The 19,404-nt window shown below is 33.9% G+C and overlaps 1 protein-coding gene and 1 long non-coding RNA gene across 3 annotated transcripts; both read right to left on the bottom strand.

Moving 5' to 3' along the window:
* Window positions 1-6,527: 6,527 nt before the first annotated feature.
* On the bottom strand, window positions 6,528-9,297 carry PGS1 (Phosphatidylglycerophosphate synthase 1). 2 transcript variants are annotated; one of them, XM_017621246.1, is made up of 5 exons: window positions 9,149-9,297; window positions 8,056-9,047; window positions 7,794-8,002; window positions 7,560-7,726; window positions 6,528-7,496 (listed from the first exon to the last, which is right to left on the bottom strand). In XM_017621246.1, the coding sequence occupies exons 2-5, from the start codon at window positions 8,909-8,911 to the stop codon at window positions 7,244-7,246; spliced, it is 1,485 nt and encodes a 494-aa protein (XP_017476735.1). In that variant the 5' UTR covers window positions 8,912-9,047; window positions 9,149-9,297; the 3' UTR covers window positions 6,528-7,243. The 2 variants fall into 2 exon arrangements, with proteins under 2 accessions (XP_017476735.1, XP_017476734.1); XM_017621245.1 differs by having other exon boundaries at window positions 8,056-9,297.
* A 7,784-nt stretch (window positions 9,298-17,081) lies between these two features.
* Window positions 17,082-17,342, bottom strand: LOC108366779 (uncharacterized). Its single transcript, XR_001848154.1, has 2 exons — window positions 17,310-17,342; window positions 17,082-17,247 (listed from the first exon to the last, which is right to left on the bottom strand). It is a non-coding gene; the product is annotated as an uncharacterized LOC108366779 (long non-coding RNA).
* Between the last annotated feature and the right edge of the window lie 2,062 nt (window positions 17,343-19,404).

Here is a 19,404-nt window from a genome sequence, read left to right as displayed (position 1 = left end):
GCAGCCAAAAAACATATAAATACCAAAACTCGGAAAATGCAATTTTGTTTGTTTACAAAAATTGCAACCATATGTTTTCGTGTTGGATAATTTTTGCTGACTAAAATTTTGCCAGTACAAAATGAACGCTTCTCTTGCATCAAAATGAATGCTTTCTCTCTCAATTTTTGTGTGTTGGATAATTGTCGTTATCGAACGCCATCCAGTAAAAATTTGGAAAAACTATTACAAATTTTTGACTTGTCGAACGCACCTACTGATTCACAAACTTTACCTTAATAGAAGTTTAATGAAATTGAAAGGGTTATTTTGTATCTACATCTAATCTGTAACTAATCCACATTATCAAAATAATTCAGTCACCCTGTTTTATTGCAACAGCATTTAGGTAAAATATAATGAAAAACGCTTGAAAACTGTATTTAATGAAGAAAAATAAATATTTTAATTTTCTTTAGGATTTTCGGGAATATTTAGCACCAGGTACATCTCTTTTTAGTGACCAACAGTAGTCAACTAACATATTTCCATTTGCCCTGGTACCATTTTTCTATGTTAGATATATTCTGATGGAACCGCTCGGTTTGTTCGTCTCTAATGGCACCCACATTCTCAGGAAAAAATTTAAATGTGAGTGTAAGAATTTTATCTTGAGCGACATATTGCATCCCATATTCTTGTAGGCTGTTATAAGGCTGCTGGCGAACTCTTCATAGTTTTCGGCTTTGTGGTTTCCAAGAAAATTACAACATTTCGAAACAAGTCCATGCGGATTTTTCGATCGGATTCAGTTTTTCTTCGAACTGTTCATCAGCCAATAGGCCTCTAATTAGTGGCACTACAAATTTCCCTCTTTTATTTTGGCATCGCTGATTTTTGGGAAGTTTTCTTTTTTCTGTTTTTCTTTTTACTACGACATTGACTTTTAACAGTTAGTTGACTCTGGACATCTTCTTACGATATGTTCGTTTATGAAAAGCCTCTTTGGTAAGCAAAATACGATTAATCACCTCAGTAAATTTTTAAGGAAAACTGAGGGTAATTGAATAAAAGTAAGTATGAGGTATATGAAAAAAACAACTTAATTTTGTTAAAAAAAAACACTGTTTATCAGTGTAATTTAAGTTCACGTCGATCTATCAGTGGCGATTCTTTAAAAAAGGTCTAGTTTTTTATTTATTGGCGTTGAAAAATCAAAGAAAACAATTTTACAATTGAATGTTTCTAATCTTTTTAAAAAATACTTGAAATTCATTTCAAAAGCCAGCAATTATTTAAAAAATTATTCATATCACATTTTTTATAGGCTACATTTAATTTAAAAAAGTACATATTTAATTTGTTATATATATTAGGTAATATACAGTGTTGGAAAAAATTATAGAAACATACAGCTTTCATATATTTTTTATTGTCTGAAGAACTATTTAATTTTAAACACATTCCGGTTTCGTACATTTCGTTTACGTTAACTAAAATCTAGACTTCTTTTGCAAGGGCAATAAGCCATAAATAAATTGTGGCCCCTTTTTTAATTTTGGCCTGGAAGATATAATAGAAACAAAGTATTATTTCTAAATAAACTAAGCTTTGAACAAAAACTTCTTACAAAAATATTATTGTTTTAATAGCTTATTGAATCGCCGCTTTGCCTGATTACCTCTTCGCATATTCGGTGCCGCGAATTGACGAAGTTTGCACAACACTTTTCGGAATGGAATACCACGATTTTAGAATGTGGCGCCACAATTCGTCTTTATTGCTGGCTTTAAAAGGCCCGATTCTCTTCTTTAAGTCCGCCCAAAGGTGCGCAATAGGGTTGAGGTCTGGCTATTGTGGCGGCCACTCCATAGCCTGCACTGTTTCCTTCTTTAACCACTACTTTACCAGTTTTGATGCATGTTTAGGATCATTATCCTGCAGTAAATGTCACCGCAATGGCATTTCCTCTTTAGCATAGGAAAGCCTTATCATTTGTAATTTGCTTACATAGTCAAGCGCTCACATTTTGTTCTTAATCCAAAGTATTGGACCAACTTCTTCCTTCGGGAAGCAGGCCTATACCATAATGGAACTCCCGCTGTGCTTAACCGTTGTTTTTTTTCGTGTGTTGTGGATCAAAGGCTGTGTTCGTAGGACGTTTTACGTACTATTTTCCATCTGATCCACACATATTACTCTTTGTCTCATCAGACTGCAGCACATTTTTCACCATTTTGACGAAAAAGATGTTTTCTGGCAAAACCAAGTCTGTTGTTTTTGTTTTTAAGGCTCAGCAACGGTACCTTTCTAGAGATTCTAGCTGAAAGTTTGGCTTCTGCCAATCTGTACGTCATGGCTCGGCTTGTTACATCGACATTCAATTCTGTTTTCAGCTTTCTTGAAGACAGAAAAGGGTTAACTTTGTAATGCCGAATTAAACGCCTTTGATCGCTAGCAGTCATTTTTCGCTTTGTACGTCGTGTTTCTGGTTTTTTACGCTATGAAGGACAGGGAACACCTTCGTTTTGGAACAGCCCACCATATCTACTATCTTACTCATCGAATTTCCTTGTTTTCTTAAACTTATTATTAAATTCTTCTCCTCTTCCGTGCAGTGTTTAGCTCGGCCCATTTTATTATTTTTTATGTTTCAATAACCTATAGTATAACTCTACTTTAGTTAACATTCTTTAAAAACGCAATTAGAAGTGCCAAAAATAATTAATTTACCTTTTGTAAAGCACCAATATTAACAAACACGTTTTGTTTCTATTATTTTTTCCAAGCGCAACAATTCAATTGTTTACTCTCTCGCACATAAAGTGAAAAGGATACAAACTAGCGGAATATAATGTTTTGCAAAAGAACAACCTTTAACTGATATTTGTACAGGGTGCGCCATTTCAAAAAATATATATAACTAGTGTTGATATAACTGATTTAATATTTTTCAATAAGTTGTTTCTATTATTTTTTCCAACACTGTATATTTTGAATTCCGTTTTTTATGTTAAAATATTTTTGAAATTTTAGACATCGCCTACAGACTCTCCAAGGATAATAACAGAAGAAAAATAATTTTGATATATCAAGGGGGTGTGGCACCTCCCATACAAATTGAAGTTTTCACACACAACATATTTCTTGAAGTATGCATCGTAGAGTTCTGCAACTTAGTATAGATATATACGAGTATAATATAAACGCCAAACTCATGGAAAAAAAATTTAGTTATTGGCACCTTCTATTCAAACTGAATTTCCCACACTAGAATGTGTATGTAGTGGTCTATTTGATCATATTTTATTTAAAAACAAAAGAAACTTAAAACCGGTTTATATTTGGGCTCTCAAAATTTCTTTTCGATGAAGCGCGCACTATATCGAAATTTTCCCAAAATTTTTAATAACAAGTATCACAGCTGAATATTTGTAATAAAAAATCGCGCGATGTGAATTGAAGCGGACCCGTCTTCTAGGAGTACATATTTCACACAAAAGGGGATCGAGAATATTTATTAAGATGGGGAATTGATTAACATCATATTATTAGGATTGATTAACTGATGCAAATCGCGATTTGGGTTAATTTACGGCGTCATGATTCAAAAATAAAATAATTAGGGACGATTACCATAACCGAAGCGACAAAATTTGAACAACGACGTCGATAGAGGTTTTTGAAGCAAGTAGATATAACGGTAAATATAGGTAAATATACAGTGCCGAACAGAAGTATTGGCACAGTGAATTTTGCGCAATATATGCAAAGTTATTTATTCTAATTTATCTTCGATAATTTTTTATAAAAATATTGTTCATTCTACACCAGAAAACATAATAATAAAATCTCTAAACTTTGTGCAAAACTCAGGAAAATTCATTAAATTTGCACACTAATTTGCAACTTTTTATTCAGATTTTTAAGAAAAATTCTAAGTATGCAGTTTTATAGCCCATTCAAATTTAGTATAACAAAGTGCAAGTTTGAAGTCGCTAGAAAATCGCATTGATTTTTGGTATTTTTTTTCACGCAAGTTCTTCCATACAAAGCAACTCGACAATTATTTTTTGTATGGAGAAAATGAGCAACACCTTCCACTAAATTTGAATGGGCTATAAAACTGCATACTTAGGATTTTTCTAGAAAATCTGAATAAAAAGTTGCAAATTAGTGTGCAAATTTAATGATTTTTCCTGAGTTTTGCACAAAGTATACAGTTTTTATTATTACGTTTTCTGGTGTAGAATGAACTATATTTTTATAAAAAATTATCGAAATTAAATTAGAATAAAAACCTTTGTATATATGGCGAAAAATTCACTGTGCCAATACTTTTGTTCGTCACTGTATGTATATATATATTTTTTTTTTTGACGAGGTTATAAAAATGTTATATACATCTTTTACAGTTATAGCAACAATTCAATTTAACTAAAAAAAGTTACAAAAAATTTTAAACAATCATGATTTTTTTTAAATTGTCATATGCCGCGCTTAGCGATTACAATCCTTACTACGCAGAAGGCGGCCTTTTCCGCGCCTAGGGATTATAATGCCTGGGTTATAATGGAAGTAACGGAACGGAGTGAACCGTCACTTAATTATCTAGTGTATGGGAAATTAATGCAAATGGTTATAATGCACGTAAACGTAAAGTAAAACGGAAAAATCTAAAATCAGTAGATCCTTACGAATTCGACGCGATTTTTTACGATTTGCCTCTTCCATTATAAACAAGGCATTACTCTTACTACGCAGAATTCTCCTTTAAGTATTGCCGGAGAAGAGGGGCAGATCTTCTTTCAGCATGCGTGGCCTTCGGCCGCGCTTAGGGTTTATAACTTACTACGCAGAATTCTCCTTTCTTATAATTTATATAAAAATTTATATTAAAGGGAATAACTTGTACTTTCTAAATAATTAGCATTTTTTAGTTTTTTAGTATTTTTGGCTTTAAAATATGAAAAACCGTGTAAATTAATCACATGAACTGAAACATAAACGAATTATCTTGTACTTCATAAGATATTAACATTTAAAAAAATCAAAAACATAACTTTTAACACTAAATATCTTTAAAACTAGAAGGCCCCGGAACCTACAAGTGGGTATATTTGAAAAGTGGAGGAGCCCAGCTTTAAAATGCCATAGTCAAAATTTGTCGCTCGGGTTATCGTAATCTCCTCAATAATTCCATATTTTTTTTTTTTTAACTATATTACGATGGAGGAATATTTTCAAACGAACACTTCTATTCAACACAGTGTGCATTGTATTTAAATTATGATGAACACAAATAGTCGTACCTTTCTGCACTTTTCAATTGATAATTTCGAGCGCGTAATATTTAACGTTGCCGCAAATAAACCGACAAACCGCTCACGTACGACCGAACCACGCAAACAAAACTGAGAAAATGCAGTTGATCATTGCACGTAATCGGCGATTAGGCTTTCTACCTGTTTTCTTTTAATTTCTTTTCAATTTCTGTTCTTCGGCTGCTAGAGCTGCCGTCTCCCAATTTGTAAAAATCGAAAAAATTTATGTGAACGAAATGTGAACTAATAGTAAACCGGGGTATAACATTCGCCTAGGAGGAAACTTATAACTGCAGCTATATCCTACGTGCTTAAGTAAATCTCCTTACTATCTAGAAATATATTTAAGCAATCTCACTAGTTATTGCGTTGAAAATATTCGAAAAACGACAACTATGTTTGAGATTCTAGTACTATTTGTCATCTATTACAATGTAGATACAATATTGCAATTTATCGAAATCCGACGAATATCAAATAAGTTATCGCAGGTGCATGTACATCGAAATATAAGCGATCCAAATACGTTGAATGTAATTTAAAAAAAATCGGTTATTGTTTGAATATAATTGCATTTAATCAGAAATAGTGTCTTTTGCGCGATTTCATCATACAATGTATACATAACAAGTCTCATACGGATATACAAAGTCAAAGGAAGGAGCCGTATTTTAATCCTCAAGGAAAGTTTTGTAAAATAAATTTATTTCAATAACTATGCAGTTTAATAGAGTCAACACCTTCCCAATTTGTAACCATTTTTAACTAAAGTCTATGCAAGATGCACAAAGTAGGCAACATNATCGATGGCTGAGTGGAAGATCGACCTATCTCGGCAGCCAGTTCGAAAACGCTCTATTTCAAAAAACTTTTCAAGAACGCCCTATTTCAGAAGTCGTTTCAAAAACGCCCTATCTCAGCTGCCGATTTAAAAACGCCCTATATCAGCATATTTTCAATACATTTAGAAGTGAGATAGGGCGCTTTTGAACCGAATTTTGAGATAGGGTGTTTTTCAATTAAAATCTGAAATAGGGCCTTCTTGAAAAGTTTTTTGAGATAGAGCGTTTTGGAACTGGCTGCCGAGATAGGTCGATCTTCCACTCAGCCATCGAAATAGTGTCTTTTGCGCGATTTCATCATACAATGTATACATAACAAGCCTCATACGGATATACAAAGTCAAAGGAAGGAGCCGTATTTTAATCCTCAAGGAAAGTTTTGTAAAATAAATTTATTTCAATAACTATGCAGTTTAATAGAGTCAACACCTTCCCAATTTGTAACCATTTTTAACTAAAGTCTATGCAAGATGCACAAAGTAGGCAACATTTGAAGCAGTTGTTCGATACATACATACATATTTACATATATTTTTGTAACTGCCGACAAATTGCATCCTCAAATTTATAAAATTAACAGTGCTTTATATATTTAAAATTGAAATTGTAAATATCATTTGATAGCGCACTAATTAATATTTTAATTTTTTTTTAATTCGAAAGTATATATTGTTTTTTAAATTCGGATACTTAATATTCCATTCCGAAATATACATATATATGTACATACATATATCGCACATTTGCTGCAAGAGTGTCATATAAGCAGGTTCTGCAATTCACTTTCGAGTGAATTTTAATGAAATTCGCTTTTAATTGAAATTGGCAGGGGTTGAAATTCACTCGGATGTGAATTGCAGAACCTGCCTGTTAAAAAAAATAATAATGTATCGAAGTATGCAGAAAATACCGCTATTTCTTTTTCTATGTTGTGCAAACATTTCATACCTGCAGCGATTACCAGTATCGCACTAGAACAAAATATGTATTTTACTATGGGTGCCAGTTTTGTCGAGTTTTTGATTTTTGGGATTATTACACTCTTGCGGGAAATGTGTGATATTGACCTCAATTGTGCTCTCTATTTTTTGTGATGACTTAAAAGAAATTCCGGAATACTGTAACCACCGCATGCACCCAGCGAGGCACTGGTCTTGAAAGGATTTCCTTCTCGGCAGTACTAGAAGAACTAAAGAGTCGATCAACTTCGCCCTGCAACCTATTACTGAGCCCGTCGTTGCTGGTAACTAGGCACACTTGTGTTTCAAGATCGCGATTCACAGAACGCTCGCCAAAGTTTGAAGAACCAATCAGTGTTAGGGTTGGAGAAGAAGTTCCAGGAAGGTAGTACCTAAATATAAGTTATCATATTATTAATTTTATTTTATTTTTTAAAGCTTTAAGAATTCTGTACCATAATCCTTTGGCATGGTAGGTCCATCCATGCTTCTCATATTCGAAGAAATTGATGCGGTGATCTTGTTTTAGCTGCAATACATCTTCATAAAATTTCTTCGCAATCAAGGTATATGCCGCAGGTATACTTCCAGCCGGACCACTAGCGCCTTGAAAACCATTGGCCTTTAAAGAAAATGTGTTATTTATTTACACCGTTGGCCCGATGATTTGGAACAAACAAAAATATTACATTAGGATGCGCCATTAGTATGCTGCACTGCGCGAGGCAATTTTTAGCTAAAGTGTCCATGTATTCCCGAGTCAAATTAAAATACCCAGTAGCAAGTTTCATTCGGGAGCCTTCTATTGAAGTAGATAGTAGTTGCTTGGTCACAAGACTATCATGGTGAATGCCAATTTGGCCCATTTCGACCAGCGGAAATATCCACGTATCAGCATCTGTAAGCAAATATTTGTATCGGTATTATAAGTTAAAGAAAACCTTGAAAAACCTTTATGCTTTTCAGCCACTCTCTGCTGTTGTTCGAAAGTTTCGTGCATAAAATCAGTAATGCGCTGTTTTGCATGCTCAATAAATTCCTCTTTTGCACCCTCGTAGGGCAAAATTTTTCCATATCTGTGCAGTTCTTCTTGTGCATTTTGGTTAACTGCTAGACTAAATTCCTGAACACGTGCGACAAGCTGAGCATAAAAATCTGCTATTTGTTTGTCTTCAATGAGGATGTAGCGGTCCTGACGGTTAGTAAAGTAATCATTCGAAAGGTTAGCTCCGGAAATGAGAACTGCGTCATCAAAGAGATACACTTTCATGTGTTGTAATCCAAGCAACTCATTCCATCGTGGCGGTGCCAATCTTTTTGTCATACCTCGTAGGTCTGGCGTGTGATAAAGTGATAATCTCATCTGTCCCCCAAATTCGCGCACAAGCGGCAACAGCAATGTCTTCGAATTGACGTCACCGCGTGTGCCTCGAGTAAAATCTAACAATACATTTACACGTAACGAAGATTGTTGTTGTAGACTGCTGCGTAATGTTTGCACAAAAGTGTTTTCCAGATGGCCAGTGCCTAGGTAAAGACTAGCTAAAACAATTCGTTCTCGAGCCGTCGCACTTCGTTGCACAAGCGTTTCGTAAAAGTGCTGTGGCTCATGTATTATTTGGATTTGGTCACCACGAAGTGGGAAACACGGCGACACATTGTGCAGCCAAGATAAGCTTTCCAGGCCAATAGACCCGCCAAAACTATTCTGAATAATCTGAGGTGTTTGTTGTAGACAACCAATAAGATCGGTGGGTGTGCTTAGTTCTTCAGCGAAATGTGTAAATAAACGTCGTAAATGCCACATTTTCTGTAAATGGTATGGTATTTATATTTTAGGAAGGTAAATATTTCCTCGATGCATTAGAAGGTTCGAGTCGAATCACAATCCTTGCTGGTCTTTTTTTATACGTTTGAATTCAAATTTTCCATGACCTGACATACTAATTAAAGTAGGATTTAGAAATTGTCATTATCAATTATAATATAATTGAGTCTTCTTCAAAAAAATTATTTGCAACGAACGCTTTCTAGATCACTTAACTATTTGGTTTCAGTTTGCACGCTTTGGGTAGCATTTATCAGCTGACTTTTTCTGGTACCATATGTTATTCCCTGTTGCCATGCTTCGTATTTTGGTACCAAAAGGGATACATTTTTTCATCGAAGGTAGTTTCATACCCTATTTCATAAAAAAAAGTTTAAACCCCTTATTCATGAACCAATTAGAAAAAAGTGTGTGATGTTCGTAATTTTGAAGTTTGCTGTTTCAGTTTTGTTTTTTACATTGCTTTCTTTGTGAGTATTTTGTCAGTGGTTTATTTCAGAGATTTTTAAGAAATGTTCAATAAATTTTTTGTGCAAATGTAATTAAAATGAAGTGCGCGGTAATTGGTTGCAAAACACGTACAAAAAATAATAAATTTGTTAGCACAAACATGCTCTAAAAAATTGATTGCATTCTTTGTTTACTTTTGGTTCATTTCAAAGAAAATAATAAGGCGCCAAAATTACAAATGTCAGCCAGAAAATTCCCGTTTTCTTTTGCTTCATCTTGTCAGATTTTGTGTAGTTCGATCATGCCCCTTAAGCCCAAAATATAATATAGGCTTTGTTTCTTTTCTTTTCTAGCAGATAATTATCAGGAAGAAGAAGAATGAGGAAAATTAAAGAATTACGCTCACAGAGATCGAAATAACGAAAAAGTAAAGAAACGCAAAACTAGCAGAAACCAGCAAGTAATCAGCTGATCGGTGTATTTGACTATTGAAAGTATTTGACGCGAATTTTTGTTTATCCATTTTGACAGCTGCTAGTTTCTGCTAGTAAAAATTTTACTAGCAGGAGAGCCACAAAAGAAAAGCGTAAGATCGAGAGAGAGCTGCTAGTTTCTGCTAGTTTTTTGGGTTAAGAAACGCTTTCCAGCCGAAATTAGTGATAATTTGTGATAATTATCAGTTGAGAAACAAAGCTATAGTCTGTTCCAATAGCAGTCCGGTTTACAGGATTTAGTCAGAACTTACAGGAAGTCGTTCCTATTGACATAAAACCTGTAAGTGGGAACACTTTTGAGAGAGTAACTGAGCGACTGTTCCTAGTCGGAAGTTACAGGTAAGGCCCGTCCACATAGAANTTAAGGCCCGTTTACATAGAACTTTGGCGTTGCGTTGGCGTTGGCGTCGCTTCAACAGCTGACTATGAATACATGAATTCAAATGCAGCCGTCCACATAGCCAAAATTCGACAACGCTCACGCCAACACAAAGCAAAAAGATGGCCAACTCTCAACGTTTCGCGTGCGTCGCTCGTCAGCTGTTGCAAATGAATAAAATTATGTGAAATATTTTTCCTTTTTAATCAAGTGCGGGCAAGAAATATCGTTTTGAATGCAATTATTGATATGAAATATTAATTTATCTGTCGTTCGTATGTTAATTTAATGGCCCAGGCATTCGCTGCCAAGCGTTCATTGTAGCAAGCATACTTTTAACGTGCGTTCTGTCAAACTAACGCCAAAGCCAACGCGAAAGTTTTATGTCGACCGGCCTGTAGTCTGTTCTTTGAACTTCGGACTAAAACCTGTGGAACTTGCAAACTACAATTTTGCTCTCTCAAGTGAGAGTAAAAGGCAAGGCGCATATTCATAGTCATATTTACTACTCAACTAAGTCGAAACTATTCTAAGTCACAACTAAAGCTCCTCATAGTCGCCTTAGTTTCGACTTTTCTGGCTAAGTACCAACTTAAAATTTAGTTTCGGCTGCAGCTGCAACTAAGTCGTAACTAGGAAGAAGTATTTTATCAAATTAAGGGAAAACAGACGAAATATGTAAAAATTAAGTTGGTAGAGGGTGATTTTGATAATATTGAATAATCTCCAATTAAAATTTACAAAGATCGATCCATTTTATTCGGAAGAAGAAATTAAATGCGTATTACAATTCGAATAAAGCTAAATCACCAATTTATAATTGGAATAATTTAGATAAATTCTCAAATAATAAGTCAGTTTCACGCTAGTTCTTTTAAAGTAAATTTGTGCATAACATTTAGATATCTACTATTTGTATGTTTCACAGCATGCTTTCGATAAACATCGACTTCACATCACTGCGGTTGTTCTGGCTATTTCACACAATTAACAAGAAAATGATACCTTATTCTTTTGCATAATCATGCAATGAAAATAAAAATTACATAAACGGATGATCAAACTTGACATTATTTAATAAAAATGTAATTTTTCCAAAATATCGTAAAGAAAAATCGATACATTTTCACACTCGTTTTGCTATATCGTAAACTAAGTCGAAACTACTTAGTAGAAGTCTGAAATGCGACTATGAATAGAGGTAAATTTTAAGTTGGTACTTAAATTTAAGTTGCAACTTTGTTAGTTTCGACTTAGTTGCTGGACTATGAATACGCGCCATAGTTGCCAACTTAGTGCTTTAAGCACTAGATTTAGTGCTTTTTGAAAATAAAAACGCCAAGACAAGTGGTATAATGCCTAGTGCCCTTTTTAGTGCTTTTTTCTGCACTAAAATTTCTGAATTTACTAGAATATACAAATTTAAATGCACTAAAATGCAAACCATGATTGATAAAAAGATGAAGTTTCAAACCCACGTTCTTGCGTTCTTGTTAAATTGTATTCGCGTTGAAAATGCTAGCACGCAGATAAGTTAAGTGTTTACTTTTTTATTTTCTTGATTATTGATTGATTACACAGTCCGAAAAATTTTGACTTTTTTTGCCACCTGAGTTTATCGGTTTTTAGATTTTTCGGTGCTGAATCCAAATCTGGCTGCAGAATTTCTCTACTTCGTCAGAATTTTGGGATATCCTAACCTCTAAGTGAAAAAACACGGTTTATTATAAAACAACAATTTTTTTCGCTCACATCTACTTAGGGTATCATTAAGTGTTACTCTTCTCCTTCAAAATTCAATTTCGTTTGTTGCGATTCGATTGTTCTTTCTCCAGATGTACTAGTTTTAATGTGCAGTATTTCGGTCCTTGTAGGGAAATGAACTAGAGCGGAACTGGTTCCGTTCTAGTGCGTTTGGGACCATGACTAGTACGGGTTAATTCTCTTTTGCATGCTAGCGGCTGGCGAATTTAACATTGCGATGTCCTAGGAAGTGTCAATTGTCCCCCGTTGCATCCCTTTGGCTCCGGTTCCGAACCAGTTCTTAATTCGACAGATAAGATCTAGTTCGTTTTGAATCCCTTTTTCTATAGTTCCGTACCAGCTCCAAATTCGACAGATGAGTTCTAGTTCGTTCTGCATCCCCTTTTCTTTAGTTCCAAACCAGTTCCTAATTCGAGAGATGAGAGCTAGTTCGATCTGCATCCATTTTTTATAGTTCCCAACCTGTATAAATTCGTCACCTTAGATCTATATATCTAATTAGGTTTGTCGAAACATTTCCCTTTTATATTAAATACGATCGGTTGAAGGAAGGACAACAACATCACAAATATTTAAACGCATTTATTAAAAATTTATAAACCACATGAGTAGTAGTAGTAATATTAAACTTTAGTAAGTAAGAACAAAAGTGCGTTCTGCTTATAAGTAAAAATATTAGTTCACTTTGTCTTACTTGTCTAAATTTAAGCATATTGATTTTTAAGTAAATTCAGTTCTTTTTAAGCTTTAATAATTAAAAAATAGTTGCCCGTAAAAAATTCGTTGTTCCTAAACTTTATTGACTGACTGTGTTAAGGTAGCTGTGCTGGATTGCATAAAAAAAAAATTAATTTGTCTCTTCTTAAAAAAAAGGTAGCTCTGGTGGCTTGCATTTTTAAATAAATTTAGTAGGAAAGTGGTAATTTTTTGACACTTTTTTTTAAATGCCTCTTTTTCTGCAACTGCATTGCCTTTCTCAATTGTCCTTCAGGGTCCTGGCATTTTTTTATCGAATCACTAAGTATCTATATATTAATACGCTAACGAAATCGCATACAAATCTATTCCTCCCTACTGCTCCTATGTTTCTCAACCAATTTGAATGATTCTTCTTTTGTTCGAAAGGTATTTCAAAGGGGAGGTGCGCATTTTGTTTATTTTTTCAGTAGGTGGAGTAGGAGTGGAGTTATTCCGAAAAACTTCATTTATGGTCCGATTTGCTTCAAATTCAAAATACATATTACTAACATCAAGAGAAATACACCTGCAAAAAATGAACGCAAGATGTGGCCCAGAGCCGAGTTTTTCCAATTTCCGTATAAGCCTATGAATGCCTGCTTTGGTTTCACCATCTACTATCTATATATTAATACGCTAACGAAATCCCATACAAATCTATTCCTCCTTACTGCTGCTATGAATTTCAAAATTATTTAACATAATGTATATTACTCCACCAAAAAATATAAGAGACCTTGACGATCAACAGGCGATGAAGAACATAAAAACTTCCCAAGCAAAATGAAAAATTGTGTAAAAAAGTAAGGTGGTCGAATTTCGACAACGGGGCGATACTAGTAATGATTATTAAGCAACTCAAAAACTATACCTTTTGAGAAGTTGCCGCACCCTTATAACAGAAATAAGACCCAAACTTTTCAGGTCAAAATTTCAGTAGGTTGCGTCTGTATGGCCTTTTCAATTTTATAAATTATCATTATTTTTAAGTGGAAAAATAAAACTCAAAATTAAAGATAATCTCTGCGCGAAAAAATAAAAATCATAAAATAATCATTAGTTGTAATCCCAAAAATAAAATCAAATAATAATTATTTCAATAATAATTCATAAAATAATGATCAAATGCTGATTTAAATTATTTTACTCATAATGATTACCTTCCCTGCTTTTAAAATTTGAAATAAAATAGTTTAGTGAAAGTACCACATTTCACTGCTTTTGGACTGGTGCGGTACTAGTTACTATCGGACTGGTTCGTTTTTGGCGAAAAAGAACTAGTACTGAACTAGAAATTTGGTTCACTAGTTCGTGTTTTCCCTACAGGGGTATTACTTCGTCAGCATGAATGTGTATTTATTTATACATGTAAATATTGTTTATTTTTTTTTACTTTTGTTTACCACATACTGTTATAAAAGAAAGTATCCTTTGATTAAAAAAAAATTTTGTGCTTTTAGTGCGGTAAAACGCTCTTTTTTCCAAGGTTTGGTGCTTTTTGAAATCCAAGAGTTGGCAACACTGGTAAATGGAGAACAGATGCAGAAGTGCACGGGAACGCAAAAAGCGGAGTTCTTTTCCTGTAAGTTCATGAAAAGTGTCAAACGATCAGCTGATTTGCATGTGCAAACAAAAACAGAAAGCCGTGAAAGCAAAAAACCTTGTATTTGTAAGAAAAAATGGAAGTGAACAACGAAATATTTGAATATGTATAGATTTTAACAAGGCGAATTAATATAAAGTGATAGCAGGAGTACAAAAACAAAAATCTACATGTATTTTGTTTTTGCTTTGGCGGCATAAACTGTCAAAATCTGTAAGAGTGTGTGTAGAAATTCAAACAAAATTTTTCAATTTGATATCAGAAGCCGTGCGGCGAAACACATACACAAAATCAGCTGATCTAGTAACACCACCTTATATTAATTCGCCTTGGATTTTAACAATGTTCATTTTTCAGCCAAATCAGTGTTGTACGAATGAAATGTCAACGAACCGACTGACGTTTTTTCAGGAAATAGTGCTTTTTGCGTTCGCGTGCACTTCTCTGTTCTCCATTTATTCTCACTTGAGAGAGTAAAATTGTAGTTTGACAGCTCCACAGGTTTTAGTCCGAAGTTCAAAGGAACAGACTAATAATAGCGCATTGGCAGTGGCAGTGACAGTTTTTAAAATCAGCTGTTACTGCTAATATTAGGTGCAATCCCGTATTCCTCGAACTCGGACTAGTAAAACTGTGTAAAAATAAAAATTCGCTCAGAGCGAGAGAGTAACATTGAAAAGTACGGGATCGCTTTCTAGTAAAAAATGGTAACTTCTGTCAACTTCAACATAACCTCCAAATTTTGGTTGTAAATTTTTGCTTATTTTGTATGTAAACACACTCAGCTCCACATGTAAATAACCAAAAATACTTTCAAATTCATTAGAATCCACTTAAACAAGTAATTAAATACTTTTCAACATGAATTAGCAGAGTGCACTTTTCTTTTGTTTACAATTTGGTTGCCAAACACACTACAGCTGATCGTTTGACACATTTACCAGAATTTACCAGCAAAAAATTCTCGGACTAAAACTGGTAACTTCTGACAGAGAGAGAACCGTATTTACTCTCTTTTTTGTCCTCTCAATAGTCAGAGAACCGAGTACGGGATCGATTTCCAGTAAAATCTGACTGATTCTGACTATTTCTGACTAGTCCGTTATTTACATGTGTGAGCTGAGTGTATTTACATACAAACCTAGCAAAAATTTACAACAAAAATTTTGAGGTTATGTTGAAGTTGACAGAAGTTACAATTTTTTACTAGAAAGCGATCCCGTACTTTTCAATGTTACTCTCTCGCTCTGAGCGAATTTTTATTTTTTGACAGTTTTACTAGTCCGAGTCCGAGGAATACGGGATTGCACCTATGGCGTCGTCAGTGACTGCTCAAGGCGCATCAATTACAGGTGATATAGATAGAAGCTATGCTTCATCTTATGAGCACGCTTGTGTCAAATTATCGTCTGTTTTGCTTTTGTTTACATATCCGTGTATACATACACATATACGTAAATATATACCCTGCAAACAAATGTTCCCGAAATATTTTACAGTATCGGAAATTTGTTACGATTCTTTTACGAATCTTTAAAGAAAAACATATGAAGCAGTCGACAAGAACTAGAAAGAAATTTCTGTATGATTTCTTATACCATGTCCCCACCGGAGCTAACCACGTAGTTGTGGCTATTGAGTTGGTTATCCCGATAACCCACTTCATTTAGCGTAGTTTCGCCATATAAAAATGACAGCACTTAACCATTTCACTGAGATGGTTAAAAGCTAATCAACTCGAAACCACGTCGAAAGTCTGATACAACCCTGTGTTTGCCCGCCATCATTCCATTCATCATTCCCATCATGGGTCCCATGGGTCATTAGCGTTAAAATGTGAAGAATTCGTTCCCTACTAGTGTTTGGACTCCCCTAAAATCAATTAGATTTAGTCCGATTTTTGAAAAAATTTGAAATCTACTCCTCTACTCCGCTTGACTTCAAATGTATTCCGTTTTTTCATTCATGCTATGCGACTCTTGGTGCCGTTTTTTGAGTGTTCACCACCGGTTTCAGTTAAAAAATTGAAAGTTAGCCAAATCTCACTGTTAAAAAGTAACTCTTTCATAGCAATGCGTCAATAAAGTAACATCGTTATTCTTTGATGTATGGCTGCACAAATTGGCGGATGCAGAACTTTACTTAAGTTGTTAAAAAATATATGAGGAATGAAATTTATATAAAGTAGAAAAGGTTTGCTTTTTAAAAAATTAAGTGTTAGATACGTTCTACTATATTTAAAATGCTAAAAATTACCTAAATATGTAATATATTATCCTTATATTGCCTCGCGTTCTTATTTTGCATGAGTAGAAAATATTTTAGTCAAACAGTTAATGTCAGAAACAAAAATAAAAAATTCAATCTAGTACGGAAAACTGGTTTTTGCTCCGATTTTTGCAGTAATTTAGTCCTAAATCGATTTTGGGCCGAACACTGCTCTTTACATTTGTACTGTTTTATAAACCTCAAACCGCAGTGTGGACAGCTATAGTTAGGCCCTGTGCCAATTGATAGAAAAGTTCTCTGGAAAGTAAATTTTTGACAGCTATGAGGTGAATAAAAATGTTTGATACGGCAGGGCTAGTGAAAAATTTGACAGCAAGCATTATCAAGAAGAAGAACGAACAACGCACGTATACACATAAATTAAAGAAAACAAAAGCGAGTGGAAATAAAAGAACATGGTCCCGCCGGCAAAAAAAATAAAGAAAAGCTATATAACTTGTAAGATTTAATTTCAGATTTACATATGAAAAGGCGTTATGTATTTTTTTAATTAAAAATACTATTTTACAGGGAGCAGTTCAGAACGCAGAATCCTTCTGGAAAAGCGCATTGACAAGGATGTTTGGTTCAGTTCAAAGAACGCCAACAGCAACGAAGGCTGGAAGTGAGTAAGAACAATAAAAATAATTTGAAGACTTTATTAAGCAAATGACTTCGTACTCCACTGACCATCCGTGGCGCTTTTTGGGAATGTGAACCTAAGATGCATTTTTGTGGTCTTGTTATCGCCGTTCATAATGCTGCTTAGTATTTTTTTATAAACGTCTTGTTGCATGTACATAATACCCTAAAACGACATATGTTTTTATTGGAAACAATTGTACACGGTTTTAAACATTTTTGTGAACACACTTACCAGACGGTTTTGACGTGTTTTTATTTCTAATATTACTGCTAAGAGGTCTAATAAATGCATGGATTTCAGTTCCAGAAGAATTGAAATCATCAAAGGCAAATATTTTCTATATAATTGCTGCATTTTATAAATAGCAAACACGATAGTCTTCTTGTGCATCAAAGCAACTGTCAAAAATTTCCAGCAGTAAAAAGTTACGAATTGGCACAGCAGAAATGTAAAATTTTCTCACCATAGTAAAAAGTTTTTCCACCATAGAACTTTTCTATCAATTGGCACAGGCCCTTAGTGATGTGGTTAAGTTCGATTTGAGATGGTTAACTTTTTGGTGGGGACATGGTATTAGAGAACATTCTTTAAACCTTTCAGAAATCCTGGTATGCACAGTATACAAGAACGATAGAATACACAGTTCATTACACCATGCACAGTATACACATGAACCAAAAAGACAAGATCACGCGGGCAGGAGAGTAGCCCGTTAGAATCGCATTAAGGAAAAAAGTTGAACGATTTTGACATTAGCCGTTTGTTTACATTTCTTAGTTGTTTACAATTTGGTGGTGGCTTTTTACTGCAATTTTCTTCATTTTCGCTTGTGACAACGTGTGTACACATAAGATAAAGAATAATTTAACACAACTGCATGATTTATAGAAGAATTTGCATAATAAAAATGATTTTTCATGCGTTCAACAATTTCGCGGTTTTCTCCGTTCTCTTCGTTGTTTACTTCTTACAACAAAGATGGCGTCGAGATTTCGGCAGCTAGAAAATAACTTTTTTCGTTCTTTCCTTCCCGCGTATCCTGTGTCTTTCGTTCATGCCAAATTCAACATGCGCAGTTTGCTGCGATGAAGGCAGTGGCAGTGAATTTAGAATTTGGGCTAAACTTCAAAACCAAATAAATACCTTTACGGCACTCACATATTGACAAGGTTTTACTATTTATATAATTATTTTTTAATTTTAATTATCTGTTTATAAACTATAATGTATTCTTTAAGAAAAACTGAATAAACCCAAGATTAAATCTTTGCGAAACATCCAAAAACCAATATACTGTCGTAAAAATTTCGAGCTTTATTAATATTCTTTAGTTTTCAGCCCATTCAATTTTAGTATAATAAAGTGCAAGTTTAAAGTAGCTAGGACTTACCGTTGAACTTGGCAATTTTGTTTTGTCGACGATGTCAGCCATTTTCTTCCATACGAAGTGTGTTCGACGATTTTTTTATATGGAGGAAATTAGCAACACCTTCATCAAAGAAATCTTAAAAAACTTAGTTATATTAAAATTTAATGGGCTAAAAAACCACACACTCAAAATAAATCAAGGAAATCGAATTAAATAGATCGAAATTTTTACGAAAGTGTGTTGGTTTTTTTAATGTTGCACAAAGTTTGAACCTTGGATTTGTACGGCTTTTCTTAAAATATAAAGCGTATTTTTACAAAAAATAATTAAAATTGAATAATATTAAGATAAATGGTCAAATCTTCTCGTAAAGTTTTGATAAGCACTTGAAATTCTATTAAAATGTCAAATTTTAGTACTGAATCCAAAGAAAATGTCTCTTTTATCCATTAATAATAACTTAAATATGCTTTTTGTTAAGATGTATACCTGAAAATGTGTGCATACATATTTGCGTTAAATGCAATACATGTGCACGTGGAATCAATTTGTAAAAGTGTAAAATACGTAAACGTATGTACATAAACAATAAAACTTTCTCATGAATACCATAAAATCATTGGTTGAAGGGAATGTACTAAGAAAATATATGGGCGAATTAAAAAGTATACACAATTTATAGCCGAAATGTACATTTTTAAATGTAGAGTTGCATTCAAAATGTATTCAACAAAGTGTGATTGATTTTGACATTGCTCTCA

The sequence above is a fragment of the Rhagoletis zephyria genome, unplaced genomic scaffold (assembly GCF_001687245.7).
Source record: "Rhagoletis zephyria isolate East Lansing unplaced genomic scaffold, Rhagoletis_zephyria_1.1 Rzeph_scaffold_02397, whole genome shotgun sequence".
NCBI classification, from domain to species: Eukaryota; Metazoa; Arthropoda; class Insecta; order Diptera; family Tephritidae; genus Rhagoletis; species Rhagoletis zephyria.
This window is presented reverse-complemented; position numbering and strand designations above follow the sequence as displayed.